The sequence below is a fragment of the Megalobrama amblycephala genome, linkage group LG10 (genome assembly GCF_018812025.1).
Source record: "Megalobrama amblycephala isolate DHTTF-2021 linkage group LG10, ASM1881202v1, whole genome shotgun sequence".
Taxonomy (NCBI): domain Eukaryota; kingdom Metazoa; phylum Chordata; class Actinopteri; order Cypriniformes; family Xenocyprididae; genus Megalobrama; species Megalobrama amblycephala.
The window spans coordinates 457,019-483,150 of record NC_063053.1 but is presented as its reverse complement, the minus strand read 5'-3'; the positions used below and the strand labels follow the sequence as shown (position 1 = coordinate 483,150).

At 41.6% G+C, this 26,132-nt stretch overlaps 1 protein-coding gene across 1 annotated transcript in view; it reads right to left on the bottom strand.

Moving 5' to 3' along the window:
- The window catches only part of LOC125276407 (collagen alpha-6(VI) chain-like), a 70,957-nt gene that overhangs the window by 25,327 nt on the left and 19,498 nt on the right, over positions 1 to 26,132 (bottom strand). Inside the window, exons 11-17 of the mRNA XM_048203840.1 lie at positions 9,703 to 9,774; positions 8,929 to 8,955; positions 8,482 to 8,526; positions 6,954 to 7,007; positions 6,773 to 6,835; positions 6,614 to 6,679; positions 6,059 to 6,112 (exon numbers count right to left, since the gene is read on the bottom strand). Coding sequence (XP_048059797.1) covers positions 6,059 to 6,112; positions 6,614 to 6,679; positions 6,773 to 6,835; positions 6,954 to 7,007; positions 8,482 to 8,526; positions 8,929 to 8,955; positions 9,703 to 9,774 — 381 coding nt within the window. The remainder of the gene's footprint in view (positions 1 to 6,058; positions 6,113 to 6,613; positions 6,680 to 6,772; positions 6,836 to 6,953; positions 7,008 to 8,481; positions 8,527 to 8,928; positions 8,956 to 9,702; positions 9,775 to 26,132) is intronic.

The following is a 26,132-nucleotide window of genomic DNA, read 5'->3' as shown; positions in this document are numbered from 1 at the left end:
TGACAGGCAGGTAGGACATTGTATTATTTAATTTGGACTGAATATAATAACTGAATGAATATTTAATGGTCCTACATCTTCCACAAATGATATATATTTATAAAAATACATTTAGACTGTTTAACATAGTGATTGCTATCAGGATATGAGGAGACTTTCAACCAGTATAACAAAATTGTTTCTGTAGAGAATCACCTATTGCACCTTTAAGATATTTTCTCTTATGCTCACCAAGACTGCATTCCTTTGGTCAAAAATGCGGTGAAAAATGGTAATATTGTGAAATAATTGTTTTCTATTTTGATATACAGTATCTCACGGACCTGAGTACACCCCTCACATTTTTGTAAATATTTTATTATATCTTTTGATGTAACAACACTGAAGGAATGACACTTTGCTACAATGTCTGCCTCGCTGCTCAGAGTGGAAACTCTGTATATCTTTGTTTTGAATCTCTTACTTTCATTCATTGTTGCTAATATTATCATTACCTTATATATAATATTGCCTACCACATTAATCTGATGTCGCTAGCTTTTAATCTAAATCACTATTACAACACGTTTGCATCTCGCTAGCTTGTTAACTTGTCATCGGTCTCTCGCGCGCTTGTTTTTCTTTTCAACGCATTCATCAAACAGCTGTGGTAAGTCGGATCAGTCTACATGGTGAGTCATGTCATCCTCTCCCAATATTGTATCGTGTTCTATTTGCCACATGTTCAGTATAGCTCTCTCCGTCAGCAACGAGGGATTTACATGTCATAAATGTAGGGAAATAGTCAGGCTGACAGGGAGAATCTCAGAATTAGAGACACGCATCCAAACTTTAATTGAGGATAGTAAGAATGCAACTCTGTACATTGTTCAGTTCCGGTTGTAGAGCAGGGCACTTGGGTAACGGTGAGGCGGCCTAGCCGCGGAAAACACCACTCTTCTATTGCAATAAGAACATCAAACAGGTCCTCCCCACTCGGTAATGCACACACTGAGAATCCTGTTGAAAGTGCCCTAGTTATTGGCGATTCTATTACACAGAACATGAAAACAGAGACACCAGCCACAATAGTCACATGTTTGCCGGGAGCCAGAGCACCTGACATCAAAGCAAATTTAAAAGTGCTGGCTAATGCTAATCATAAATATTCTAAAATTATTATTCATTTCGGCACTAATGATGTTCGACTTCGCCAGTCGGAGATCACTAAAATTAACATTAAAGAGGTGTGTGAACTCGCAAAAGTACAATGTCAGGAAAAGTAATTTGCTCTTCCTGTTCGTCGGAGTGATGAGATAGTTAGCAGATTATCATCACTCAATGGCTGGCTGTCTAAGTGGTGTCCGCAGAATAATATAGGTTTCATAGACAATTGGAAAAGTTTTTGGGGCAGACCTGACCTGTTGAAAAGAGATGGTATTCATCCGTCCCGGGATGGTGCTGCTCTTCTCTCTAGTAATATGGCACATAGTCTTAGAGCTGAAACATGACAAACTGGGGCCCAGGTCAGGAAACAGCAGACAGACTGGCTAAACCGACTGTCTGCTAGATGCCTCACATTACAGAAGTCAGATAATTCCCAACACATAGAAACTCTCACACCTAGATATTAATCACATAGAGACTGTGTCTGTACCCGAATTAGTAAAAACAAAAAACTTCCAAACCCATTTAATGGTAAAAATTTAATTGATGTTCAACAAATAAAAAAATGGAGATAATAATGGTAAACAAATTATAAAGCTTGGGTTGTTAAATATTTGATCCCTTTCTTCAAAATCACTTATTGTAAATGATATTCTCACAGACAATAATCTAGATGTGCTGTGTTTGACAGAAACCTGGCTAAAACTGGACGATTACATTACTTTAAATGAGTCTAGCCCTCAAGGTTACGATTATCGACACAATCCTCGTCAGAGAGGCAAAGGGGGAGGTGTTGCTGTAATTTATAGTAATATTTACAGTATTAGTCAGAAGTCTTTCAAATATAATTCCTTCGAAGTGAAGGTACTTTACGTATCATTATGTAAGTTGACATTTGTGCTGGCTACTGTATACAGGCCACCAGGACACCATACAGGCTGATTTTCTATCAGAATTAGTACTAGCTGCAGATAAAGTCCTTGATAAAGGCCCTAAAAGTAGCAGCCAGAAAAATGGAGCTCAGCTGGAAGAAAACAAAACTAGAAGTTTTTCGCACTTCATGGAGAGAGAGAGAAAGATTTAGTACAGAAAGGCCTTAAAAACTGCTAGATCTGCCTATTTTTCAAAACTTTTAAAAGAAAATAAGCACAACCCTAGGTATTTATTTGATACAGTGGCTAAATTAACAAGAAATAAAGCTTCAACTTCTGATGTTTCCAAAGAGCACAGCAGTAATGACTATATGAACTTCTCTACTTGCAAGATTGACAATTTTAGAGACAAAATTATAACCATGCAACCGTCTACTAAAGTATCACGTCAGACAGTGCATTGTAGTGTCCCCGTGGAAAAATTCAATTCATTTACTGCTTTAGGAGAGGAAGAATTGTCTAAACTTGTTAAATCATCAAAATCAACATGTATGTTAGACCCTATACTGACTAAGCTATTGAAAGAGATGCTTCCAGAGGTCATAGATCCTCTTCTTAATATTGTTAATTCATCTTTATCACTAGGATACGTACCAAAAACCGAAAGCTGGCTATTATTAAACCTCAACTTTCTGGCTATTATTAAACCTTAAAAAAACACAACTTGATCCTAGAGAATTAGTCAATTACAGGCCGATTTAAGAAAATCACTTTTCTGTCAAAAATACTAGAAAAGGCAGTATCATCACAACTATGTTCCTTTTTAGATAGAAATAGTATCTGTGAGGATTTCCAGTCAGGATTTACACCATACCATAGTACTGAGACTGCTCTCATTACTAGGACCATTGCTTTTCACTCTGTACATGCTACCCTTGGGAGATATCATTAGGAAGCATGGCGTTAGTTTTCATTGTTACGCTGATGATACTCAGCTCTTTATTTCTTCGTGCCCTGACGAAACTTACCAATTCACAAAATTAACGGAATGCATAGCTGATATAAAAAAATTGGATAACAAGTAATTTCCTACTACTAAATTCAGAAAAAACAGAGATTCTAATTTTTGGACCAAAAACTTCTTCACGTAATAACCTAGAATACTGTCTAACACTTGATGGCTGCTCTGTTAAGTCTTCGTTGTCAGCTAGGAACCTGGGTGTGCTCTTTGATACCAATCTTTCATTTGAAAGTCATGTTACTAGCATCTGTAAAACCGCATTCTTCCATCTTAAAAATATATCTAAACTACGACATATGCTCTCAATGAAAAATGCAGAACAGTTAGTTCATGCGTTTATGACCTCAAGGCTAGACTACTGTAACGCTCTACTGGGTGGTTGTTCCTTCCGCTTGATAAATAAACTACAGCTCGTACAAAATGCAGCAGCTAGAGTTCTTACTAGAACTAGGAAGTATGACCATATTAGCCCAGTTCTGTCATCACTGCATTGGCTTCCTGTTAAACATCGTATAGATTTTAAAATCTTGCTAATTACTTACAAAGCACTAAATGGTTTAGCTCCCCAGTACCTAAGCGAGCTCTTAATGCATTATAGTCCTTCATGTCTATTGAGATCTCAGAATTCAGGCCAGCTGATAATACCTAGAATATCAAAATCAACCGCAGGCGGTAGATCCTTCTCCTATTTGGCACCTAAACTCTGGAACAATCTTCCTAGCATTGTTCGGGATGCAGACACACTCTGTCAGTTTAAATCTAGACCTTAACCTGGCATACACATAACACATTAACAATTTATATCCATACCGGCGTGATGAATACGATCCTCAACTGTATTGAACTGGAATAAATACTTTGAATGTTGCAATCCTATCGGACTTATGATAGCAACCTGAATCGTAACAAAGCACTGTTTTCCAGAGGAGAACTGGCCCCCCGACTAAGCCTGGTTTCTACCAAGGTTTTTTTCTCCATTTTAACACCTATTTGCCATCTGTTTGCCACCTGATGTCACCTGTTAGAGTTTGGGTTCCATGCCGCTGTCGCCTTTGGCTTGCTTATTTGTGGACACTTGACATTTGACATTTGATATTCAACAGTGCTTTGATCTGCCTGCATTGACACCATTTTCCTTAAGAGTTGCTGTGCAGCCAAAATTATATACCAGTTATCACTGTAAAGCTGCTTTGACACAATCTGCATTGTAAAAAGTGCTAGATAAATAAAGGTGACTTGACAATGTAAAGTAGTGAGTGTACAGCTTGTACAACAGTGTAAATTTGCTGTCCCCTCAAAATAGCTCAACACACAGCCATTAATGTCTAAACTGCTGGCCACAAAAGTGAGTACACCTCTAAGTGAAAATGTCCAAATTGGTCCCAGTTAGTCATTTTCTCTCCCCGGTGTCATGTGACTCATTAGTGTTACAAGGTTTCAGGTGTGAATGGGGAGCAGGTGTGTTAAATTTGGTGTTATCGCTCTCACTCTCTCATACTGGTCACTGGAAGTTCAACATGGCACCTCATGGCAAAGGACTCTCTGAGGATCTGAAAAAAAGAATTGTTGCTCTACATAAAGATGGCGTAGACTATAAGAAGATTGCCAAGACCCTGAAACTGAGCTGCAGCACGGGGCCAAGACCATACAGCAGTTTAACAGGACAGGTTCAAATTGGTCTGCATGGCTGTCGTCCCAGAAGGAAGCCTCTTCTAAAGATGATGCACAAGAAAGCCCGCAAACAGTTTGCTGAAGACAAGAGGACTAAGGACATGGATTACTGGAACCATGTCCAGTGGTCTGATGAGACCAAGATAAACTTATTTGATTCAGAAGGTGTCAAGCATGTGTGGCGGCAACCAGGTGAGGAGTACAAAGACAAGTGTGTCTTGCCTACAGTCAAGCATGGTGGTGGGAGTGTCATGGTCTGGGGCTGCATGAGTGCTGCCGGCACTGGGGAGCTACAGTTCATTGAGGGAACCATGAATGAGCAGAGCATGATCCCATCCCTTTGGAGACTGGGCCGCAGGGCAGTATTCCAACATGATAACGACCCCTAACACACCTCCAAGACGACCACTGCCTTGCTAAAGAAGCTGAGGGTACCTAAACCCTATTGAGCATCTGTGGGGCATCCTCAAAGGGAAGGTGGTCTCTAACATCCACCAGCTCCGTGATGTCGTCATGGAAGAGGACTGCAGTGGCAACCTGTGAAGCTTTGGTCAACTCCATGACCAAGAGGGTTAAGGCAGTGCTGGAAAATAATGGTGGCCACACAAAATATTGAAACTATTTTCACTTAGGGGTGTACTCACTTTTGTGGCCAGCGGTTTAAACATTAATGGCTGTGTGTTGAGTTATTTTGAAGGAACAGCAAATATAAACTGATGTACAATCTGTACACTCACTACTTTACATTGTAGCAAAGTGTCATTTTTTCAGTGTTGTCACATGAAAAGATATAATAAAATATTTACAAAAATGTGAGGGGTGTACTCACTTCTGTGAGATACTGTATTTTAAAATGTCATTTTTCCAGTAATGCCAAAGCTCCATTTTCAGCATTACTCTAGTCTTCAGGGACACATGAACCTTCAGAAATCATTCTAATATGCTGATTTGGCAAGAAACCTTTTTTTATTACTATTATTATCACAGCTGAAAATGGTTGTGCTGCTTAATAAAAGTGCATGAAACTTCATTATGGGATCTTTTCTCAGGATCCTTTAATATCTTTTGTAATATAACAAATGTATTCACTATCATTTTTCATCAATTTAATGCATCCTTGTTGAATGAAAATATACAATTTTTAGAAAGGTGATCTTTTGAACCTTAGTATCTACTACCTAAACCTACCTGTAACATGTGTAAATGCTATGTGATGTTGTGTGCAAATGTATTAGCATGATTATCTAGCAATCACACAAGGAATGAGTGACACTTGAATAGTACAGAAGCTGTAGGTATAGATTAGAAGTTACCACAGTACTAGTATACCAGTACAGGTAATACTCACAGGATCACCCTTATCTCCAGGTCTGCCTGAGGGTCCAAGAGTCCCCTGGTCACCCTGACAAGAAAACACAGTCATAACACACTTTTACTGATATCAGTTAGACATCAGATATTCTTGTAACATGCTGAAAAATGTGGTTCTAAATCTGATATGTTTCTGATACATGATCACCCGATTCTCCTCTTTTATTAAAGTTCTTAATTTGAAATTTTTCATTGAAAACAGTCAAAGTGAGGATTATTGGTGACATCAGCCAAGAATGTAAGACATTTCAGAGGATCAGTACAAGTGTGTCCATTTCAGATTGCTGAAATGTGTTAGTGGTGTTAAAATTAACAACACTAAACACATATAATCACAAAACTTTGGCAGCCTATAAAAGGAGCCTATAAAGGAGGATTTTACAGTAGTGTGTTTATATAATCACACAGGATGAACGTAATTACACAACATCTGACTTGAGGCAGATCACTACTGAAACAGAAACAATCTGTCGCTCTCACACAAACAAATCGTGCTAACATCTTCCAGAAGGAGAGAAAAAAGGACCCTCACCGGGAGTCCAGTATCTCCTCTCTCGCCTTTTGGACCTGGAGTATTGTTGTCTATTCCTGGTGTGCCCTGTAATGTAAACAGAATAATATACAGAAAAAATCAAGTCAGGTTGTTTAGACATTAAAAAACAACTACCATAAACACACAGGAACACCTTACAGGATCTCCTCTTAGACCGCTGTGTCCCTTAGTTCCAGGACTCCCTTTGAAACCCTTCACACCCTGAAAGACAAAAATAACATGAGCTAGTGAGTTATTTTTACATTTTATTCCTGCTTATATATACAGTAATAAGCAGACATCTGTGATCAAACAAAACAGTGCATGATTGTGTAGTTACAGCACTGCCCGGGTCTCCTTTAGGTCCTGGAAGCCCAGGTAGACCAGCATCGCCCTGCACACAACAGAAATAGAGACTCAATAACTCATTCAATGACAATGCGATGCTAACAGTTTCATCGGTCACTTATATTGGGTTTAATTTATTGCAGTGTTTATAAGGAAGCACTTTATTGATATTCCTCAAACACATTTATTTATACTGTTAATATTCTCTTATACTTATGGCTTCATCAAATCATGCAGTTTGCTGAGGAAAGGCAGTCAAACTATGAATTTCACTTGGTGAATGATATAAAAGTCAAAAAATACTGATAGACTTACATTGAAAGAGGGAATGTTATAATTATAGAAGGTATAACTAAATACTAAAGGCATAACTAAATACTAAAATTTAAAATCTCCCAATGAGAATTTTGTAAAAGTACGGGTTTACGGGACCGCATACATCACTTTTCATGCAGTGCTTCCTGCTTCACCATTCTCTCCCTCACAGGAGCCTGAGAGGAAGAAACTGTGGAGTTGCGGGGCTGAGCGGATGGGACTAAGTGAGTTCACGCCGGCCCGTATCTAAGGAGCCAGTTGATGCCCGGAAGAGCCTGCCCACAGTCACCTCGACAAATGGTTCCTGCAGCCGGGGTGCCATCAGGGGATTGTTTTTTATCAGTGGATCTGAAGGATGAATACTTTCACATCCAGATAGCCCCTCATCACAATCTAAGCATAAGCTCACTGTCCCCCAGCCAACGAATCTCGTTCCTGGGGGCAGTCCTTGACTCGGCCCAAATGGGGGCTTGGATCTCGCAGGAGCACTCTCTGAAGTTTCACAGGTTAGCGGCATCATTCAGAATTGGGAACATCCTTCCCCTCAAAACATTTCAAAAGCTATTGGGCCTAATAGCAGCCTCCTCAGTAGTTCTTTTGGGCCTGATACATACGCAGCCACTACAAGACTGGTTAAAGACCCGCATCCCATCACGAGCGTGGCACGAGGGTCACCTAAATTATCAGGGTGACCAATGGCTCCATCAAAGCCCTGGTCCTCTGGAGAAAAGTGCACGTGCTGGGCTCCATGAACACAGGAGCAGATATGCTGTCCTGAAAAGACGATCCCCGGGGGAGTGGTGGTTCCACTCCCAGACTGTTCACATGAACTGGACCATCTTGGGGCGAACAGATGTGGATCTCTTTGCATCGAAACCGAGGTCCTGACTCTCTGTGGTCATTAAAAATTCCAATGGCCAAATTTTCCCATTGGCTAACAGCAAAGATTTACACAGGACAAAAGCCTGATTTCCATCTAGAAATCTTCACAAATTATTTCTCTGTATAATACACATTTTATTGCTCTAGTGTTTAGAACCTAGTGTTTTGCTAACTTAATTCTGTAATTTAATTTTTTTATACAATTTGACAGTTTGAATGCAACACATTCATCCAATATTTGTATTTAACATTAATATTAATTCATTAATGGAACATTCATCATATTCATTTAAGATACTGTGAATGCAGAGGAGAGAAATAACCTGTTCTCCATCCACTTCATCCAGCCCGTTCTCCCCATCTTCTCCCTGTCAGACAGAGGTCAAAGGGTCACACACACTTACATTCATGTTTAGGGAAGTAATCAACAACCACTGAAAAAATAAATCTTAGCGTCTGTACTTATTAATGACCCTTAACATAACATCAGAAGTTTGAAAAAAAGCATACCAAAAACTGCTTTAACAAACATTAACTGCACTGCAAACATTCTATAAAAACTCTTAATATCTCATTGAATTTTTGCTTCTCATGAAAATATCTTGTAAGCTGTTTATTTTTTTTTTTAACTCAAAAACAAGCCAAAGATACTCAGAAAGCACTTTAGAAAATTATTTTTATCTTTTTCTGCTTATATTTTTGTCCAAACAGTAATTGTTTAAGTGGGAGCAATAATAGACCTAACAGGCAGTAAACAACTTGTTACTCACTTTATTTCCATTGTAGCCTCGCTGGCCCTATAGAAATGAGATTTTAAAACATTTCCTTTATTCATCACAGCTGTAAAACACAATCTCATTTAACTTAACAAAATGTGAGAGACCACAAACATGAGGACAAAAAGTCCTAGATTTAACTGTTTTGCTTCAATTTTGTGGTGTGCCGTGATGTGACAAAGACAACACACCACACACCAGAGTCCTGACTGTGAACACAGGAAGTCTCGCAAAATCTCTTGAGACTTCAGAACAAACATGGCAGACGATAGACAGGAAGAAATTTCAATGATAGTGTTTGGAAGGATTTTGACAGAAAATTCATGGAAAACCCCCTCTGGGTTCTCCCCACACATCAGGATTTCTGATATTCAACATGTTGAACGTACAATTCGTGATCGGGGCGGCAGATTCAGTCGCTCTTAACACACCTCACACCACAGGAAAATCTGATAAGATAATCTGTAGAACCATCAAGATAATCGGAACATTACCTAGGATTGTCGGAAGGGGAGAAATCGGCCCAAAATCAGCCTGATTATCTTGTGGTGTGTTCCCAGCATAAAAACAATTTCATTAAGTCACACTAAATGTATGAATGTGTTTGCACTAAATAACAAAATATTAAACCATTTTAATTTAATGTTAGTATTTTGATTCATGGTCTCTACAGTATGTATGCAATCTTATTTGTGTTCATTTTGATGATTTACTGATGACATACTGTACTAATTCACATTAATTGACATGATAATCCCATTACATTACCTTGATTCCTCTGTTTCCAAGGCAACCTTTGTGTCCCTGAGTTCCATTCAGCCCTGGTGGTCCTCGCTCTCCCTGCCAGAAACATGACGGGAGAGAGACTATTTATCCATGACATATACAGTGAACAGCCTCTCTAGAACATGTATATTCTGTTCTATATATTCACCTTAGGGCGAAACTGCATTTGAAACATAAAATCGCTAAAACTACTGTATGATTTCAATGTTGAAGCAAAGACTTTATATATACGGTGTACTCGTATTACTATGAATGGGAGAAAGTGCAACATGCAATCCGTCTGAGTAAGTCCTGCCTTCTTAATAAAAGAGCCAATGACTGATGAGTAACTACAGCTATTGTTAGAAGCTCCAGTTCCTATAGAAAGATGGGCCAAGATGGCATCGTGGAGGACGGACGTGTAATTTTTAGCCCTGACAGTTGTGGTAGTAATGTGATCAATCAGTTTATTTTAATTCTTCATACTGTATATACTATACAGTCTTCTGTGTGAAAATTATGTATTGATTTGCATCGACTTCTGCTAAATGAGAAGAAAGAGATTTGGTTTTTCAAAAGCTATGGATGTCAAGATTGGCGCTGAAGTTGAACTTATCTCTGACGCTTGCCTGAACAGGTTCGCTGTGCTTGCTGACCCTCCTGCATCAGGTGATACGAAACACGATCTCAATCATATTTAGCAACGCCTTTTCCAGCGACTCTTGCAAAAAGTCCTCCTTCTAAAAAATCTAAAAAGAAGTCTGAAACAAGTGAGGATATTCCCTACATTTTGAAATGCCATTCAAGCACTTTCAACAAAAGCCATTGACAACCTGTCTGTGGTAGTGCAGAAGTTTATTTCTAACGTTAATGAGCACTCGGAGAAGATGTGCAGAATTGCAAGAGACATTACGGAACTTCAGTCTTCAAACAAAGTTGTCAAATCTCGGATTGAGTCGCTTGAGCGGTACAGTTTGTGTGCATGGGGTTCCTGAAACCAAGAATGAGGATCTGCGTTCGATTGTTAAAGGTGCCCCAGAACACTATTTCACAAGATGTAATATAAGTCTAAGGTGTCCCCAGAATGTGTCTGTGAAGTTTCAGCTCAAAATACCCCATAGATTTTTTAATATACTGCCTATTTTGGGGCGTAATTAAATATGCACCGAAAATAATGACATTGCTCTGGTCTCTGTGAACACAGTAAGAAACAATGGTAACTTTAACCACATTAGCAGTACATTAGCAACATGCTAACAAAACATTTAGACAATTCACTAAAAAATATCATGATATCATGGATCATGTTAGTTATTATCACTCCATCTGCCATTTTCGCTATTGTCCTATAAGTCTGTTGATTTGGCTGTGCAGCTCCAGACATTAATACTGGCTTGTCTAATGCAATGAACATGAGCTGGCACATGCAAAAATTTGGGGCGTACATATTAATGATCCCGACTGTTGCATCACAGTCAGTGTTATGTTGAGATTTACCTGTTCTTCAGAGGTCTTTTACGCAAATCAAATTTACATAAGGAGGAGGAAACAATGGTGTTTGAGACTCACTGTATGTCATTTCCATGTACTGAACGTCTCGGGTTACGGATGTAACCCTGGTTCCCTGAGTAAGGGAACGAGACGCTGCGTGAAACGCATTGGGAACCTTCTGCGTGATATCGTCATTGAAGCACTCCTGTATCCAACCAATCGTGTAACGAGACGTCAGAGGCGGGTGACGTTACGGACCAGGAAACTATAAAGCATGCCCGGATGCAGAGAACGCTAGCTTCTGTGGAAAATCTGAAGCAAGCACTCGCAAGCATGCAGGGGTACGGCGAGAGACGCAGCGTCTCGTTCCCTTACTCTTACATCCGTAACCCGAGACGTTCCCTTTCGTGGGAACTATCGACGCTGCGTGAAACGCATTGGGAACGCAATCCCAACTGTGCCGTACTTCAAATGCTTGCTATGTTAGCTCGACAGTACGGAGGACCCCGGAGTGGAGCCCACATCAAGGTTATAATATTTGATAAATGTGTGCTGGTTTGACCATCCAGCTGCATCACAAACGTCACTCATAGAGACGCCAGACATCAAAGCTTTCGATGCCGCCATACCCCTTGTGGAATGAGCGTGGACGTTAAAGGGAGAGGACTGTCCGACCGCTTTATATGCAAGTGAGATGGCCTCAACCACCCACTTGCTCATCCTCTGCTTGGACGCCGGTCCACCTTTATTAGGAGAACCATAACAGACGAACAATTGCTCTGTTTTACGCCACAGGGCAGCTCTGTGGACATAAGCGTCCAAAGCCCTCACTTAGCAAAGCAGATTTAGTTTTTCCTGATCCGAAGATATAAACGGAGGAGGATGAAAGGCTTGAAGCACAATGGGACCCGGGACATTGGTGGGGACCTTCGGCACATAGCCAGGTCTAGCATGAAGAAATGCTCTCACCATTCCAGGAGCGAACTCCAGATATGAGGGGGCCACTGAAAGGGCCTGAAGATCTCCAATTCTTTTTAGAGAAGTAATAGCAAGTAAAAATATCGTCTTTAAAGTCAGAAACTTTACAGACACCTCCTCCAGTGGTTCAAAGGGAGCCTCAGCTAACCCACGTAGAACCACTGATAAGTCCCAGACCGGGGTCCTTGTGCGCACTGGAGGCCTCAGCCTCAGTGTACCACGGAGGAAGCGTGACACGAGGGGGTCTCGACCGACCGAGGAATCCCCCCCAACATGATAGGCTGATATAGCCGCAACATAAACCTTCAAGGTTGAATAGGATAAGCCCTCCGAGAATTTTTCTTGGAGAAAAGATAGCACAAAGCTAATAGGAGCACGGACAGGGTCCGTTTCATGTTGTCTACACCAGGTAGAGAATAAATTCCACTTATAAGAGTAAAGCTTCCTCGTGGAGGGAGCCCTGGAGCTAAGTATGGTCTCAACAACCTCAGATGAGAGACCAGCCTCTATGAACCTGTCCCCCTCAGAGGCCAGGCCCATAATTTCCATAGTTCTGGGCGGGGATGTATTATCGCGCCGCCCGCCTGAGATAGAAGATCCCGTCTCAAGGGGAGCTCCATCGGAGCGCCGTCTATCATGGACACCAAGTCCGAGAACCATATCCGGGTCGGCCAGTATGGGGCCACCAGTATCAGGCTGACCCCTTCCTGGCGTACTTTCTCCAGGTCTCGTGGGAGCAGAGCGAACGGGGGAAATGCGTACAGACGTAGCCTCGGCCACGTCTGTACCATGGCATCCAGACCCAGGGGTGCTGGATGCGTGAGGGAGTACCAGAGCGGACACTGGGTTGACTCTCCCGAAGCAAACAGGTCTACTTGTGCCTGACCAAAGTTTTTCCAAATGAGATCCACCACTTCTGGGTGGAGTCTCCACTCCCCGGGCCTCGGCCCTTGCCTCGACAGGGCGTCTGCCCCCACATTCTGACTCCCGGGGATATAGGCTGCCTTCAACGAAAGCAGCTTCCCCTGAGACCACAGGAGGATCCGACGGGCCAAGTAATTTAGTTGGCGAGACCGTAGACCCCCCTGATGGTTTATATAAGAGACCACTGACATATTGTCTGTGCGGACCAGCACATGATGGTCTCTCAGGTCTGGGAGAAAGTGTTTTAGTGCTAAAAACACCGCCATCATCTCCAGCCGATTTATATGCCAGGAGAGTTGATGGTCCTCCCAAAGACCCTGAGCTGAGCGACTGCTCATGATCGCTCCCCAGCCCGTGAGGGAAGCGTCTGTCGTAAGCATTGCGCGACGACCAGAGGCTCCCAACGCGGGACCCTGGGACAGGAACCAGGGGTCTTTCCACACGGCTAGAGCACGAAGGCATCGCCGTGTGACTTTGATCATTCGAAAAGGGTTTCCCCTCGGGGAAAACCCCCTGGTCCTGAGCCACCACTGTAGGGGTCTCATATGCAGGAGGCCAAAAGGAATTATGTTGGACGCAGCTGTCATTAGACCCAACAGTTTCTGAAACTGTTTCACAGTGAGAGACTGGCCTAACTTCACCCCTTTTACGGCTGACAGAACAGAGCTCACACGGGCAGGAGTCAGACGTGCCCGCATTGTTGTGGATTCCCACATAACACCTAGATAATTGGTGGTCTGAGCCGGTATCAGCACACTCTTCTTGGCATTGAGCCTCAGCCCAAGCCTTTTCATGTGAGACAGAACAACATCTCGATGTTGAACTGCTTGTTGCTCTGAGCGAGCTAGAATCAACCAATCGTCAATGTAATTCAGTATGTGAATGCCCTGGAGTCTCAAAGGAGCCAGGGCTGCATCCACGCACTTCGTGAATGTGCGGGGTGATAATGATAGGCCAAACGGAAGAACCTTGTACTGGTAAGCTTCGCCCCCGAAAGCAAACCTGAGGAACTTCCAATGAGAAGGATGGATGGACACATGAAAGTATGCATCTTTCAAGTCTATCGTCACAAACCAGTCCTCGGACCTGATTTGGGGAATGATCTGTTTGAGTGTAAGCATCTTGAATTTCAGTTTTTGTACAGACCGATTTAACACCCGTAAATCTATGATAGGACAAAGTCCCCCATCCTTCTTTGGAACTATGAAGTAGCGGCTGTAAAAACCTGACAGCTTGCTGGGAGGAGGAACCCTTTCTATAGCTCCTTTTTGCAAAAGTGTCATAACTTCCTGTTCCATAACCAGAGACTGCTCGGGGGTCACCACTGTGGGAAGAACCCCATTGAATCTGGGCGGGCGAGACCCGAACTGAATTCTGTACCCCTTTTCTATCATGAGCAGCACCCAATTTGATATATTCGGTAGAGTTTTCCATTCTTCCAGAAAATCTACTAAGGGAACCAGTCTCTCGAGACTGGCCTCTGGTGTTTTTTGAGCACTTGGCTCGGCGCTCTGAAACGGCGTGCCTGGCAGAAGTCAGCCGAATCAAGTGCAGGCCAACCCTCCTCAGAGGATTGGTGGGGACCCGACGCACACTGGATGGTGAAGATAGCGTGGTCCCCGGAGGGCACTGGATGGAAGCGGGGGCCAGGTGTTTCAACACCACGCTTCCTCCAGACGGGGGCCGCCCTCCTGGGTCCTGATCCACAGATATCAGGACCGCTTTTTAGAAGCCTTCCGCGCCACAATAACAGCCCGCAGGTCTGTCTTGGGCTGAGAAGGCTTCTGTGCAGCTCGCCCCTGTCCCCAGAATCTACGTGGGGGAGCACGGGCGGCCACACTAATTTTTTGCTGCGCTCTGTGGTGCGCTGAGGAGCTCGTTGCGGGCCGAGACTGCTCCCGCTCAACAGTCTCAGCGGGGATTTTAGACCGGCGGGGCAGTTCCTGGATACACTCAAATGTGGCCTCCCCGCTGGTATCAATTTCCCCCAGCACTTCAGCTTGATAAGCTTGCAGCAGCGCCATGGTGTGAAGACACGCTGCTGCCTGCCCTGCTGCCGCATAAGCTTTGCCCACCAAGTTAGATGTAGTCTTAAGGGGCTTGGTGGGCAACGTCGGTGCTTTTAGGGACGACGCCGACTCGGGTGAGAGATAGCCCGCGAGAAAGCGCTCATCGAGTTTGCTTTTGGGTTTTACATCTCCCCGCTCTGCTTCTGGCCAGCTAATATTTAATTTGGCAACAGCTCTGGCCACTACCTCCATGAGCTCCTCATCTGCAGAGGAAGAGGATGGCAGTTCCTCATCCGCTGCTTCGACACTCATCACATCAACATCCTCAGATGAAGACAGATGAAGTGCCGATGTCTCTCCCCGAGGGGAAGAAATCGCTGGCCGTGCTTCCACCACGGCAGGAGAGACAGTGGGTCTGGCAGCTAAAGGGAGAGATAGGGCGGGGCCCGTCTCAACCCCCGCTGCCAGATCCATTTGTGAACCCCACGAATGGAGCCTTCGCTCTGCCTCGGCAGCAGCGGGACCCGATCCGCGGGGAACACCAACCGAGGCACCCTCCGCTTTATCAAAGAGTGCCCGGCGAGATCGCAGCACTCTGAGGGTGAGCCTTTCGCAATGCACGCAGACAGCTCCCTCGAGAGCTGCCTGCGCGTGCTCAACCCCCAGGCAAATAACACACATATCGTGTGTATCCCCGTCAGGGATAAAGCGAGTACAGGGATGGACACACTTCCTGAATCGCTTGCTGCTTTCGTCCGCCATTTCTTTTTCTTTATATTTCTGTCTTATGAGTGTGTATGTATGTATGTTTATACTGAAACTCTTGTCCTCAGTGCACACACTGTGGAGTGGAGTTTATTTAAATCCTTCTCTTTATTCCTATTCACATAATATAACTTTCTTATTTTTCACTAGATTACCTATTGCATAGTATTACTAAACAGAACGATTTATTACTAGTAATCTACCAGCGTAATCACCTAGTGTTAGCCATAGCCCGCTAGCCTGCTAGCTACCGTCTACTTTCTTTTTTCCTCTAAACCAACCTTCCTTGTCGATTTAATGGCGGATTTATCCGATGTATGTTATTCTGATCTGTCCTCGCCAGATCGGGAAGCTGTGGAGACGTTGCTGCCCGGCATTCATCGATCCACCGCGAGGTACAGCGTCCCCCACATCACCCTTGCCCCAGGCACCGGCAAGCGACCGAGACATCCAGCCAGCGAGTCCCGTGTGCGTTGCAGTTTTTCGGACGGCGTTCGTCAAACACACGGTCAGTCATGTCCGACGATTATCATGTGTATTAAATGCAACATGTACAGCTTAGCTCTTTCTGTCAGCAGTGAGACTTACACATGTGATAAATGCAGGGATATTGTCAGGCTGACAGAGAGAATCTCAGAATTAGAGACACGCATCCAAACTTTAATTGAGGATAGTGAGAATGAAAGAGCCTTAGATACTGCTTTGGATGCGACTAGCCTAGTAAACACTGCACATTCGGTTCCGGTTGTAGAAGCCACGCAGCAGGCTAACTGGGTGACTGTGAGGCGGCATAGTGGCAAGAACAAACACCACTCTTCCGTTCCGATTAGAACATCAAACAGGTTCTCCCCACTCAGTGACGCACCCACTGAGAATCCTGTTGAAAGTGCCCTAGTTATTGGCGATTCTATTACACGGAACGTGAAAATAGAGACACCAGCCACCATAGTCACATGTTTGCCGGGGGCCAGAGCACCTGACATCAAAGCAAATTTAAAAGTGCTGGCTAATGCTAAACGTAAATATTCTAAAATCATTATCCACGTCGGCACAAATGATGTTCGACTTCGCCAGTCGGAGATCACTAAAATTAACATTAAAGAGGTGTGTGAACTCGCAAATTCAATGTCAGCAGAAGTAATTTGTTCTGGCCCTCTTCCTGTTCGTCGGAGTGATGAGATAGTTAGCAGGTTATCATCACTCAATGGCTGGCTGTCTAAGTGGTGTCCGCAGAATAATATAGGTTTCATAGACAATTGGAAAAGCTTTTGGGGCAGACCTGATCTGTTGAAAAGAGATGGTATTCATCCCTCCCGGGATGGTGCTGCTCTTCTATCTAGAAATTTGGCAAATAGTCTTAGAGCTAAACCATGACAAACCAGGGCCCAGATCAGGACACAGACAAACTGGCTAAACCGACCGTCTGCTAGCCGCCTCACGTCACAGAACTCAGATAATTCACAGCACATAGAAACTCTTTCACCTAGATATTATCACATAGAGACTGTGTCTGTACCTCGAACTAGTAAATACAAAAAACTTCCAAAACCTTTTAAGGGTAAAAATTTAATTGATGTTCAAAAAATGAAAATCACAGATAAATCGGATAAACAAATGATAAAGCTTGGGTTACTGAATATTAGATCTATTTCTTCAAAAGCACTTATTGTAAATGAAATTATCACAGACAATAAACTAGACTTGCTGTGTTTGACAGAAACCTGGCTAAAACCAGACGATTACATTACTTTAAATGAGTCTAGTCCTCAAGGTTATGATTATCGACACAATCCTCGACAGAAAGGCAAAGGGGGAGGTGTTGCTGTAATTTATAGTAATATATTCAGAATCATTCAAAAGAATTTCAAATATAATTCCTTTGAAGTGATGGTGCTGTATATAACATTATGTAAGTTGACATTTGTGCTGGCTACTGTATACAGGCCACCAGGGCACCATACTGACTTTATCAAAGAATTTGCTGATTTTCTATCAGAGTTAGTACTGGCTGCGGATAAAGTCCTTGTTGTTGGTGATTTTAATATCCATGTAGATAATAATAAAGACGCATTTGGATTGGCATTTGCAGACATTTTAAACTCTATTGGAGTTAGACAACACGTGTCAGGACCCACTCATTGTCGTAATCATACCTTAGATCTAATACTGTCGCATGGAATTGATATTGATGCTGTTGAAATTCTACCGCAGAGCGATGATATATCAGATCATTATTTAGTCTCGTGTATAATACAATTAGCCAAGGCTACAAAACCACCACCCAGCCATAAATATTGTAGAACCATCACGTCTACCACTAAAGATTGCTTTATAAATAATCTCCCTGAGCAGTTTCATCGCCTTAGTATACCTGACAACTTAGAAGAACTCGATGCTGCAACAGAAACTATTGGCGCTCTCTTTTCCAGCACATTAGATGCAGTCGCTCCTTTACGTCTAAAGAAGATTAAGGAAACTAATCCAACGCCGTGGTATGATGAGCACATTCGGGCTCTAAAACGAGCTGTTAGAAAAGCTGAACGTAGTTGGAAGAAAACAAAACTAGAAGTTTTTCGCCTTTCGTGGAAAGAAAAAATGATTGAGTACAGAACGGCTATAAGAAATGCTAGATCTACTTATTTTTCAAATCTCTTAATAGAAAACAAACATAATCCTAGGTATTTATTTGACACAGTGGCTAAATTAACTAGAAACAGAGATTCAACTGCTGACGTTTCCATAGAGCACAGCAGTAATGACTTTATGAACTTCTTTACTTGCAAGATTGATAATATTAGAGAGAAAATTAAAAACATGCAACCGTCTACAGTTTCGCTTCAGACAGTGCACTGTAGTGTCCCTGAGGTAAAACTAGAATCATTCGCCGCTATAGGAGAGGAAGAATTATCTAAACTTATCAAATCATCAAAATCAACGACATGTATGTTAGACCCAATGCCGACTAAACTACTGAAAGAAATGCTTCCAGAGGTCGTAGGTCCACTTCTTGATATAATTAATTCATCGTTAACACTAGGATACGTGCCAAAACCTTTAAGCAGGCTATTATTAAACCTCTTATTAAAAAACCTCAACTAGATCCGAGAGATTTAGTAAATTACAGGCCAATCTCGAATCTACCTTTTCTGTCAAAGATACTAGAAAAGGCAGTTTCATCACAACTGTGCTCCTTTTTAGAAAGAAATGGAATCTGTGAGGATTTCCAGTCAGGATTTAGACCATACCATAGTACTGAGACTGCTCTGGTTAGAGTTACAAACGATCTACTCTTATCATCCGATCGTGGCTGTATTTCTCTATTAGTGTTATTAGATCTCAGTGCTGCTTTTGACACTATCGATCACAACATTCTTTTAAAAAGACTTGAAAACTATATTGGCATTAGTGGAATTGCTTTGGCATGGTTCAAATCATACTTATCTGACCGTTATCAGTCTGTAATAATTAATGAAGAGATGTCGTATCGATCACAGGTTCAGTATGGAGTACCACAAGGCTCAGTACTAGAACCGTTGCTTTTCACTCTGTACATGCTGCCCTTAGGAGAGATAATTAGGAAGCATGGTGTTAGTTTTCACTGCTACGCTGACGATACTCAGCTCTATATTTCTTCGCGCCCTGACGAAACCTACAAATTCACAAAACTAACAGAATGCATAGCTGACATTAAAAACTGGATGACAAGAAATTTCTTATTATTAAATTCAGAAAAAACTGATATCCTAATCTTTGGACCAAAAACTTCCTCACGAAAAAACCTTGAATACTCTCTAACACTTGACGGGTGCTCCATTAAATCTTCGTCCTCAGTTAGGAACTTGGGTGTGCTCTTCGATACCAATCTTTCATTTGAAAGTCATGTTTCTAGTATCTGTAAAACCGCCTTCTTCCATCTAAAAAATATATCTAAATTACGACATATGCTCTCAATGACAAATGCGGAACAGTTGATTCATGCATTCATGACCTCAAGACTAGATTACTGTAACGCTCTACTGGGTGGTTGTTCTGCTCGGCTTTTAAACAGACTACAGTTGGTCCAAAATGCGGCAGCTAGAGTTCTTACTAGAACCAGAAAGTATGACCATATTAGCCCAGTTCTGTCAACATTACATTGGCTCCCTATTAAACATCGTATAGATTTTAAAATCTTGCTACTTACTTATAAAGCTCTAAATGGTTTAGCTCCCCAGTACCTAAGTGAGCTCTTAATGCATTATAGTCCTTCACGTTTATTGCGATCTCAGAATTCAGGCCAGTTGATAATACCCAGAATATCAAAATCAACTGAAGGCGGCAGATCCTTTTCCTATTTAGCACCTAAACTCTGGAACAATCTTCCTAGCATTGTTCGGGAAGCAGACACACTCTGTCAGTTTAAATCTAGACTAAAAACACATCTCTTTGCTCTTGCATACACATAACACATTATCAATACATTAACATTTTTCAAATCCGTTAAAGGATTGTTACGCTGCAATAATTAGGTCGGCCGGAACCGAGAACATTTCCTATAACACTAGATATACCTGTACATCAGAATAAGAATGGCATCTACGCTAATATCTGTCTCTCTGCTTATCCCGAGGTTTGCCGGGTGCTGGATCCAGGCCGTATCCAGATCAGATGGAGAACCTGTGTCTGGACCTGACTACAACGCAGCCCAGGAGAAAATGGGCCTACAGATCCAGTTCTGGCTGCATAGATTTTTAATCCCCGTATCCGCTTACAAATATATATATATATATAATCTATTTTTAATCTCTATAATAAAAATGTATAATTCAGATTTTGATCTCCATATCCATTTACATATATTATATATATCTTCCAAGGGGTTTTTTCCCTCCTAGGACTTTTTTCCCACGCTGGGTTTTCTCCTAGGGGGTTTTTTCCACCCCTGGGAGTCAGCCGACATTGGCTTAATGTAGCACCATCTTGTATATGTTACATATTACCACGCTTGTTTGTACAGCTTATTTTTAACCACTTCCCTTTTTTCTGTGCTTCTAATATGTAAAGCTGCTTTGAAACAATTACCAATTGTAAAAGCGCTATATAAATAAATTTGACTTGACTTGACTTGACTCAGACAAAGAGAGAGATAATGACAAACAATAAGACGCACAACAGCGATCTTAGACACACACACACTTGTTGCTGCAACTCTTGTCCTCAGACGAAGAGTGAGACCAAAAATATATATGGACAGACAACAATAAATAAGACACATGGGATAACATAGAGCGCTTGCTGAAGATAACAGAAGCTAGCGTTCTCTGCATCCGGGCATGCTTTATAGTTTCCTGGTCCATGACGTCACCCACCTCTGACGTCTCGTTACACGATTGGTTGGATACAGGAGTGCTTCAATGACGATATCACACAGAAGGTTCCCAATGCGTTTCACGCAGCGTCGATAGTTCCCACGAAAGGGAACTCTTGTTATTCAGCTATGCCAAGGTAAATTCAATTTTTAATTCTAGGGCACCTTTAAGAACATTATGAAAGATGTCCATGCTGTTAATCGTCAATTTGACCGTTTACTGACCACATGTTAATTTCTTTGGATCTTGCACAATATGGAAAGTTAAATAGAGTTATTGGAAATTTAACAACTGACTTTTGGAAGACACCAATTTTAATGATAGTGTAATTTAGCTGGCTAATTCTATGTTTAGTAATACTGAAGGCGACCTTGGATCTAGTTTGGAGTTCTTTAAATTTAAAGTTAGAGACCTTGCTGTAAATGGAATTAAACAAATTAAAAGAGAATAAAACAAGAATCAGAACTCATTCATAGATTAGGTGTGTTAATGAGAAGGAAAATCCCAGTAAAGAAGATGAGGTAGAATTGAGCACATCAATTGCAGATTGAAAATACGTACACAGAAACTGTAAAAGGAGCTTTTATACACTCTATAGCAAAATGGATTGAGAAGCGTGAAAGAAACACTAATTACTTTTTTGCTCTAGAGAATAGACATCGTACAAAGACATCTCTCTCTCTGACTTAAATATTAATGATGTTATATGTACAGATTCAGGTCTCAGATCTCAACCTTTGTATACTCCTTTTACAAAAAAATTGTATACTGTTCAGTTTTCTCAAGAAAAATGTGATAATTTTCTTTTGAGTATTCATGATAAGTTTTCAGGTATTAATGATGCAACAACTTAAAACAACATCTACATAGTTTGTTAAAAGAGAAGTGTATTAAAAAGAATACACTCTGATCCCTAAAACTGATAAAGACTAGGGGTGGGAATCTTTAGGCACCTCACGATATGATCCGATTCTGATTCTGGGAGTCACAATCTGATTCCAAAATGATTCTTGATACACTTTTCTTTTTTCTTTTTTTTATAATTAGTTTTGTAACCTTATTTTTTTATTTAATACATAGTCTCTGTAATTATAAGTACTTTTTAAATAATTACTAGTTAAAAAATACAACTGTATGTTAAAAATTTTAAATCTAGGCTATAAACAGCTTCAAAACATAAAAGCAAGAAGCCTCATAAATAATAATAGGGAGGAACAATGAAATATTACAAGCAATAAACAAAGAATAGCTTTCAGTATTTAAGAGTATCTGAACATTTTCCATTCAAAAGCTGTGATGGATTTTTCTCTTTCTCAGCCCTATGGTTGTTTGATTATTACTGATGTCATCATAGACAGCGGAAGATCTAATAAGCTGCATTCACACTAATGCACAGATCTCTTTTGAAATATAAGACGTTTTTGTCCTGTCTGTTTACTCCCTGAAGACATCTAATTGACTGTGTTTACATTAATTTTGCGTCATAAAAGCATTTTGAGTACATTTAACCACTTACACGGAATCGCACACAGCCACTTGCACAAGTGCTCTTCACAAACAGCACGTGGGCCTTTGTTGTAAAATTGAAAGCAGCCTTCTGTCAGTGAGTTTCGTATTTATAAAATATAAGCCTACAGCATTTCAAACAACATAAATGATGCATTTGTAGAGCATTTGTAAGGAAAATAGGCCTACCTGTATGAAACTGTATGAAAGATAATTTTATAGATGGTTCTCAGAATCGTTGGCGAGAGAACGTCTCCGGTTACGTATGTAACCATGGTTCCCAGAGAACTCGTGACAGGTGTTCGAAATGCCAAGAATCACAACACTCCAATCCTTTTGGCCAGCGACAGCCTATGACGTCATTACAGTGCGAACCGTGACGTATAAAGGGAGCGCCTGAGGAAGCAGTCAACACCTACTCATCTTTGAGGGACTGTTCAGCAGGCAACCCGAAGCATGGCAGTGTAACGCAGAGTCTCGTTCCCTGTTCTCAGGGAACCATGGTTACATACATAACCTGAGACGTTCCCTTTTGAAAGGGAACTCCACTCTGCGTTTACCGCATATGGGGAACGATATACCCACGCTGCCATGCTGGAGGAGAGTGCATGCCAAATGTCTGGACAAACTTCCGGCAGTTCCAAAGAAAAGCCGGGAGCAACTCTCCCCAAGGCTGTCAGTGACAGCATTCCCTATGGCCAACAGCCCAAGCTAAGCCTAAAAGAAGCCTTCCGAAGAAAGCCTTCCAAGGCTACTCAATGCAACTGGGACCAGCAATGCGTTGAAAGTGGTCCCTTAAAGGGAATGTGGCCAGGAAACCAAACGGAACCCCGGCCAGTCACTAGAGGGGAACAAAGTCACCCCCAACGCCACCAAGGAGGCCATATTAATTTAGCGAAAGCTAAACATAGTCTGGGCCAGCCCTGTCTGATACACAGAATCTCCAAAGTGCATACTTAAAAGAAGAGAGCAGATAAGAGCGACTGCGAAAGAGCAGTAAGCGTCTCAAACCCACGCGCAGAGATGGGCATCCTGGAGAGAGGAACTCAGCTGAGCGCTATAAACCCTCGCATTGAGGGGAGTATAATCCACTCATCCTTGGATCTACTCAGCGTCTGATTCAAGCACTGAGTAGGCTGTGCGCTAGAAAACCCTGATACAGGGGAGCACAAACCAGCCTAGGGCTAGTCCGAATGGGAGACTTCATAGAAGTCTACAACCAATGACCAGCTTAGGGAGCTAAGCACAATTACGGAGATAACCCAAAGAGAAGTACAGAGCTCAGCCTAACAGACAGACCATACTGTAGGCATATAGTCATGGAGGCCGATCAGAAAGGGCCTACAACATAACTAAAGTTCTTAGAAATTAACTAATATCACAACAAGAACCCAATTCATATGGTGGTATTCAGGATGGCCCATAAGGCCATTTGACTGAAAACAAAGCATGCTGAGCGCATGACCAACCAAGTAATTAGGTAGCTGTGAGTGCCTACGAAACCCGTCCAACACAATCCAATGAGCAGTGTACTCGGTAAAAGCACCTTCCTACTCTTTAACCCTCAGAGGTCTGAGGATTTTTGGGCCCTGGAGAAGTTTTGACATGCCCTGACATTTGTGCTTTTTTCAGTTGTTCATAAACATATTAATGGGAAAAGTGTCATTACACTGTATTCAGCACAAACTAGGCTACAATAATATGTGAGAAACATGTATGTACATGTTTGTATTTTTGAAGGAATAACGTTTATGCGTGGTTATTGAAAAAACAAAAAACTTAAGCCACTGAAATAAGGCCAAAAAAATAATATTATATATGTGTTCACAAGACTTCTGGGTATTGGAGATTGTAAACTAAAGTTTTTGCTTCAAAATTATGTAAAAATTATGCTGCCTACTCCTTCATGTAAAACAATAGAGAGGTTTAAATTTTGTAATACACTTTTTGTCAAGAAACACAGTATGCGTGGAGGCGTGAATCATCATGAATAATGGGTCATTCTCACCTGAGAAGACAAAAGAATCACATAATAATGACCTGAAATGACTTGCATAATAATGAGCTCTTTCAGTCAGGTAGGCTGTGAAAAAAACCCTCTGTTGATCATATCTCAAGCTCATCATATGGTGTATATCAAAAATACAGAAAAATAGCAATACTGTGAAATATTATTACAATTTAAAATAATGGTATTCTATTATATTCTTTAAAATATAATGTATTTCTGTGATGCAAAGTGTCTGAACAATTATGTTACCTCTATGGCATTTCATATAGGCTTTTAGCTTAAAAGCATGCACATTTGGAGAAATATTGATGGATTCTCAAATGTTTGTCAATTTTCTATACAGAGGAGTAATATGTATTCAATATTTATTGTCATTACTGTGAGCACTGGATACTGTGTTTTCAATTCATTCTTGCAGCCGGAGGGCGCTCTGTACACCTTTAGTCCACAAATTCATCTAAAGAAGAATAGGTCATGTGACAATCCAGGAACTGAACTAACAGAGGCCAGAGATCACTAACTATGGCTATTCAAAACACTTTTCAAGACAATAAATACACGATTGAGAGGATGTATGCATGTATTGACTGAATTTGCGTCTGAATAGCGCTCGCTCCATCGGCGTGGCCACATTAACGGATAATGAGCTGAATCAAGGACTTCTGACATGGCTCTCTTTTCATACAGATTACATAAACAGAGAATATTTGTTTTCGATTTGACTTACACGATTTAAAACCTGACATTTCAACGTTTTTTAGACACAAGTCTAATTTTTTTGTGATTAGTATTCACAAAGTTAGAGTCCATTTTCTGAGAACTATCAGATTGGACTTCGTTCAGAGGGAGACAAGAGATCACACTTCAGGTTAGTTTTCTTTATTTTACAAAAAGCACAACATTTTGTTTTTACTCTGAGTGTACACAAATAAAAGAAGATATTCCACGGATTAAAATGGTGTATAACTCTTAATTGTATGTGCAACATTGACGGAGTGTTTTGAGTCTCTTTCACACTGGTAAGAAAAAAAAACGCGGTGGTATCTCCGGCGATACCTCAGACCTCAGAGTGTTAAGCAAGAGGAGTACAGCGTACGCCATCACGCGCTAAAGAAGGCCCCATAGGCCTATAACCTCAGCAGACATGTGGCATCAGCTCGTGGCAGTGTTATCAAGCTCCAGGCTAAGCAAACCAACTACAAAAGGAGGTCATAAGTCAGCCAGAGCCCTGGTCAGCCAGCGACATAAAAAAACCCTTTTACTGTCTTCAGTAAAGAATGTCAAAGAAACGCAAAAGGTACATGCCAGCATGTTCCCAAAGGAGGCCCAGCAGGCCTGCCTGTCACACGCGGCGTCAGCTATCGGCCACTAAGAGATGGCATCCTGGAGAGTGGAACTCAG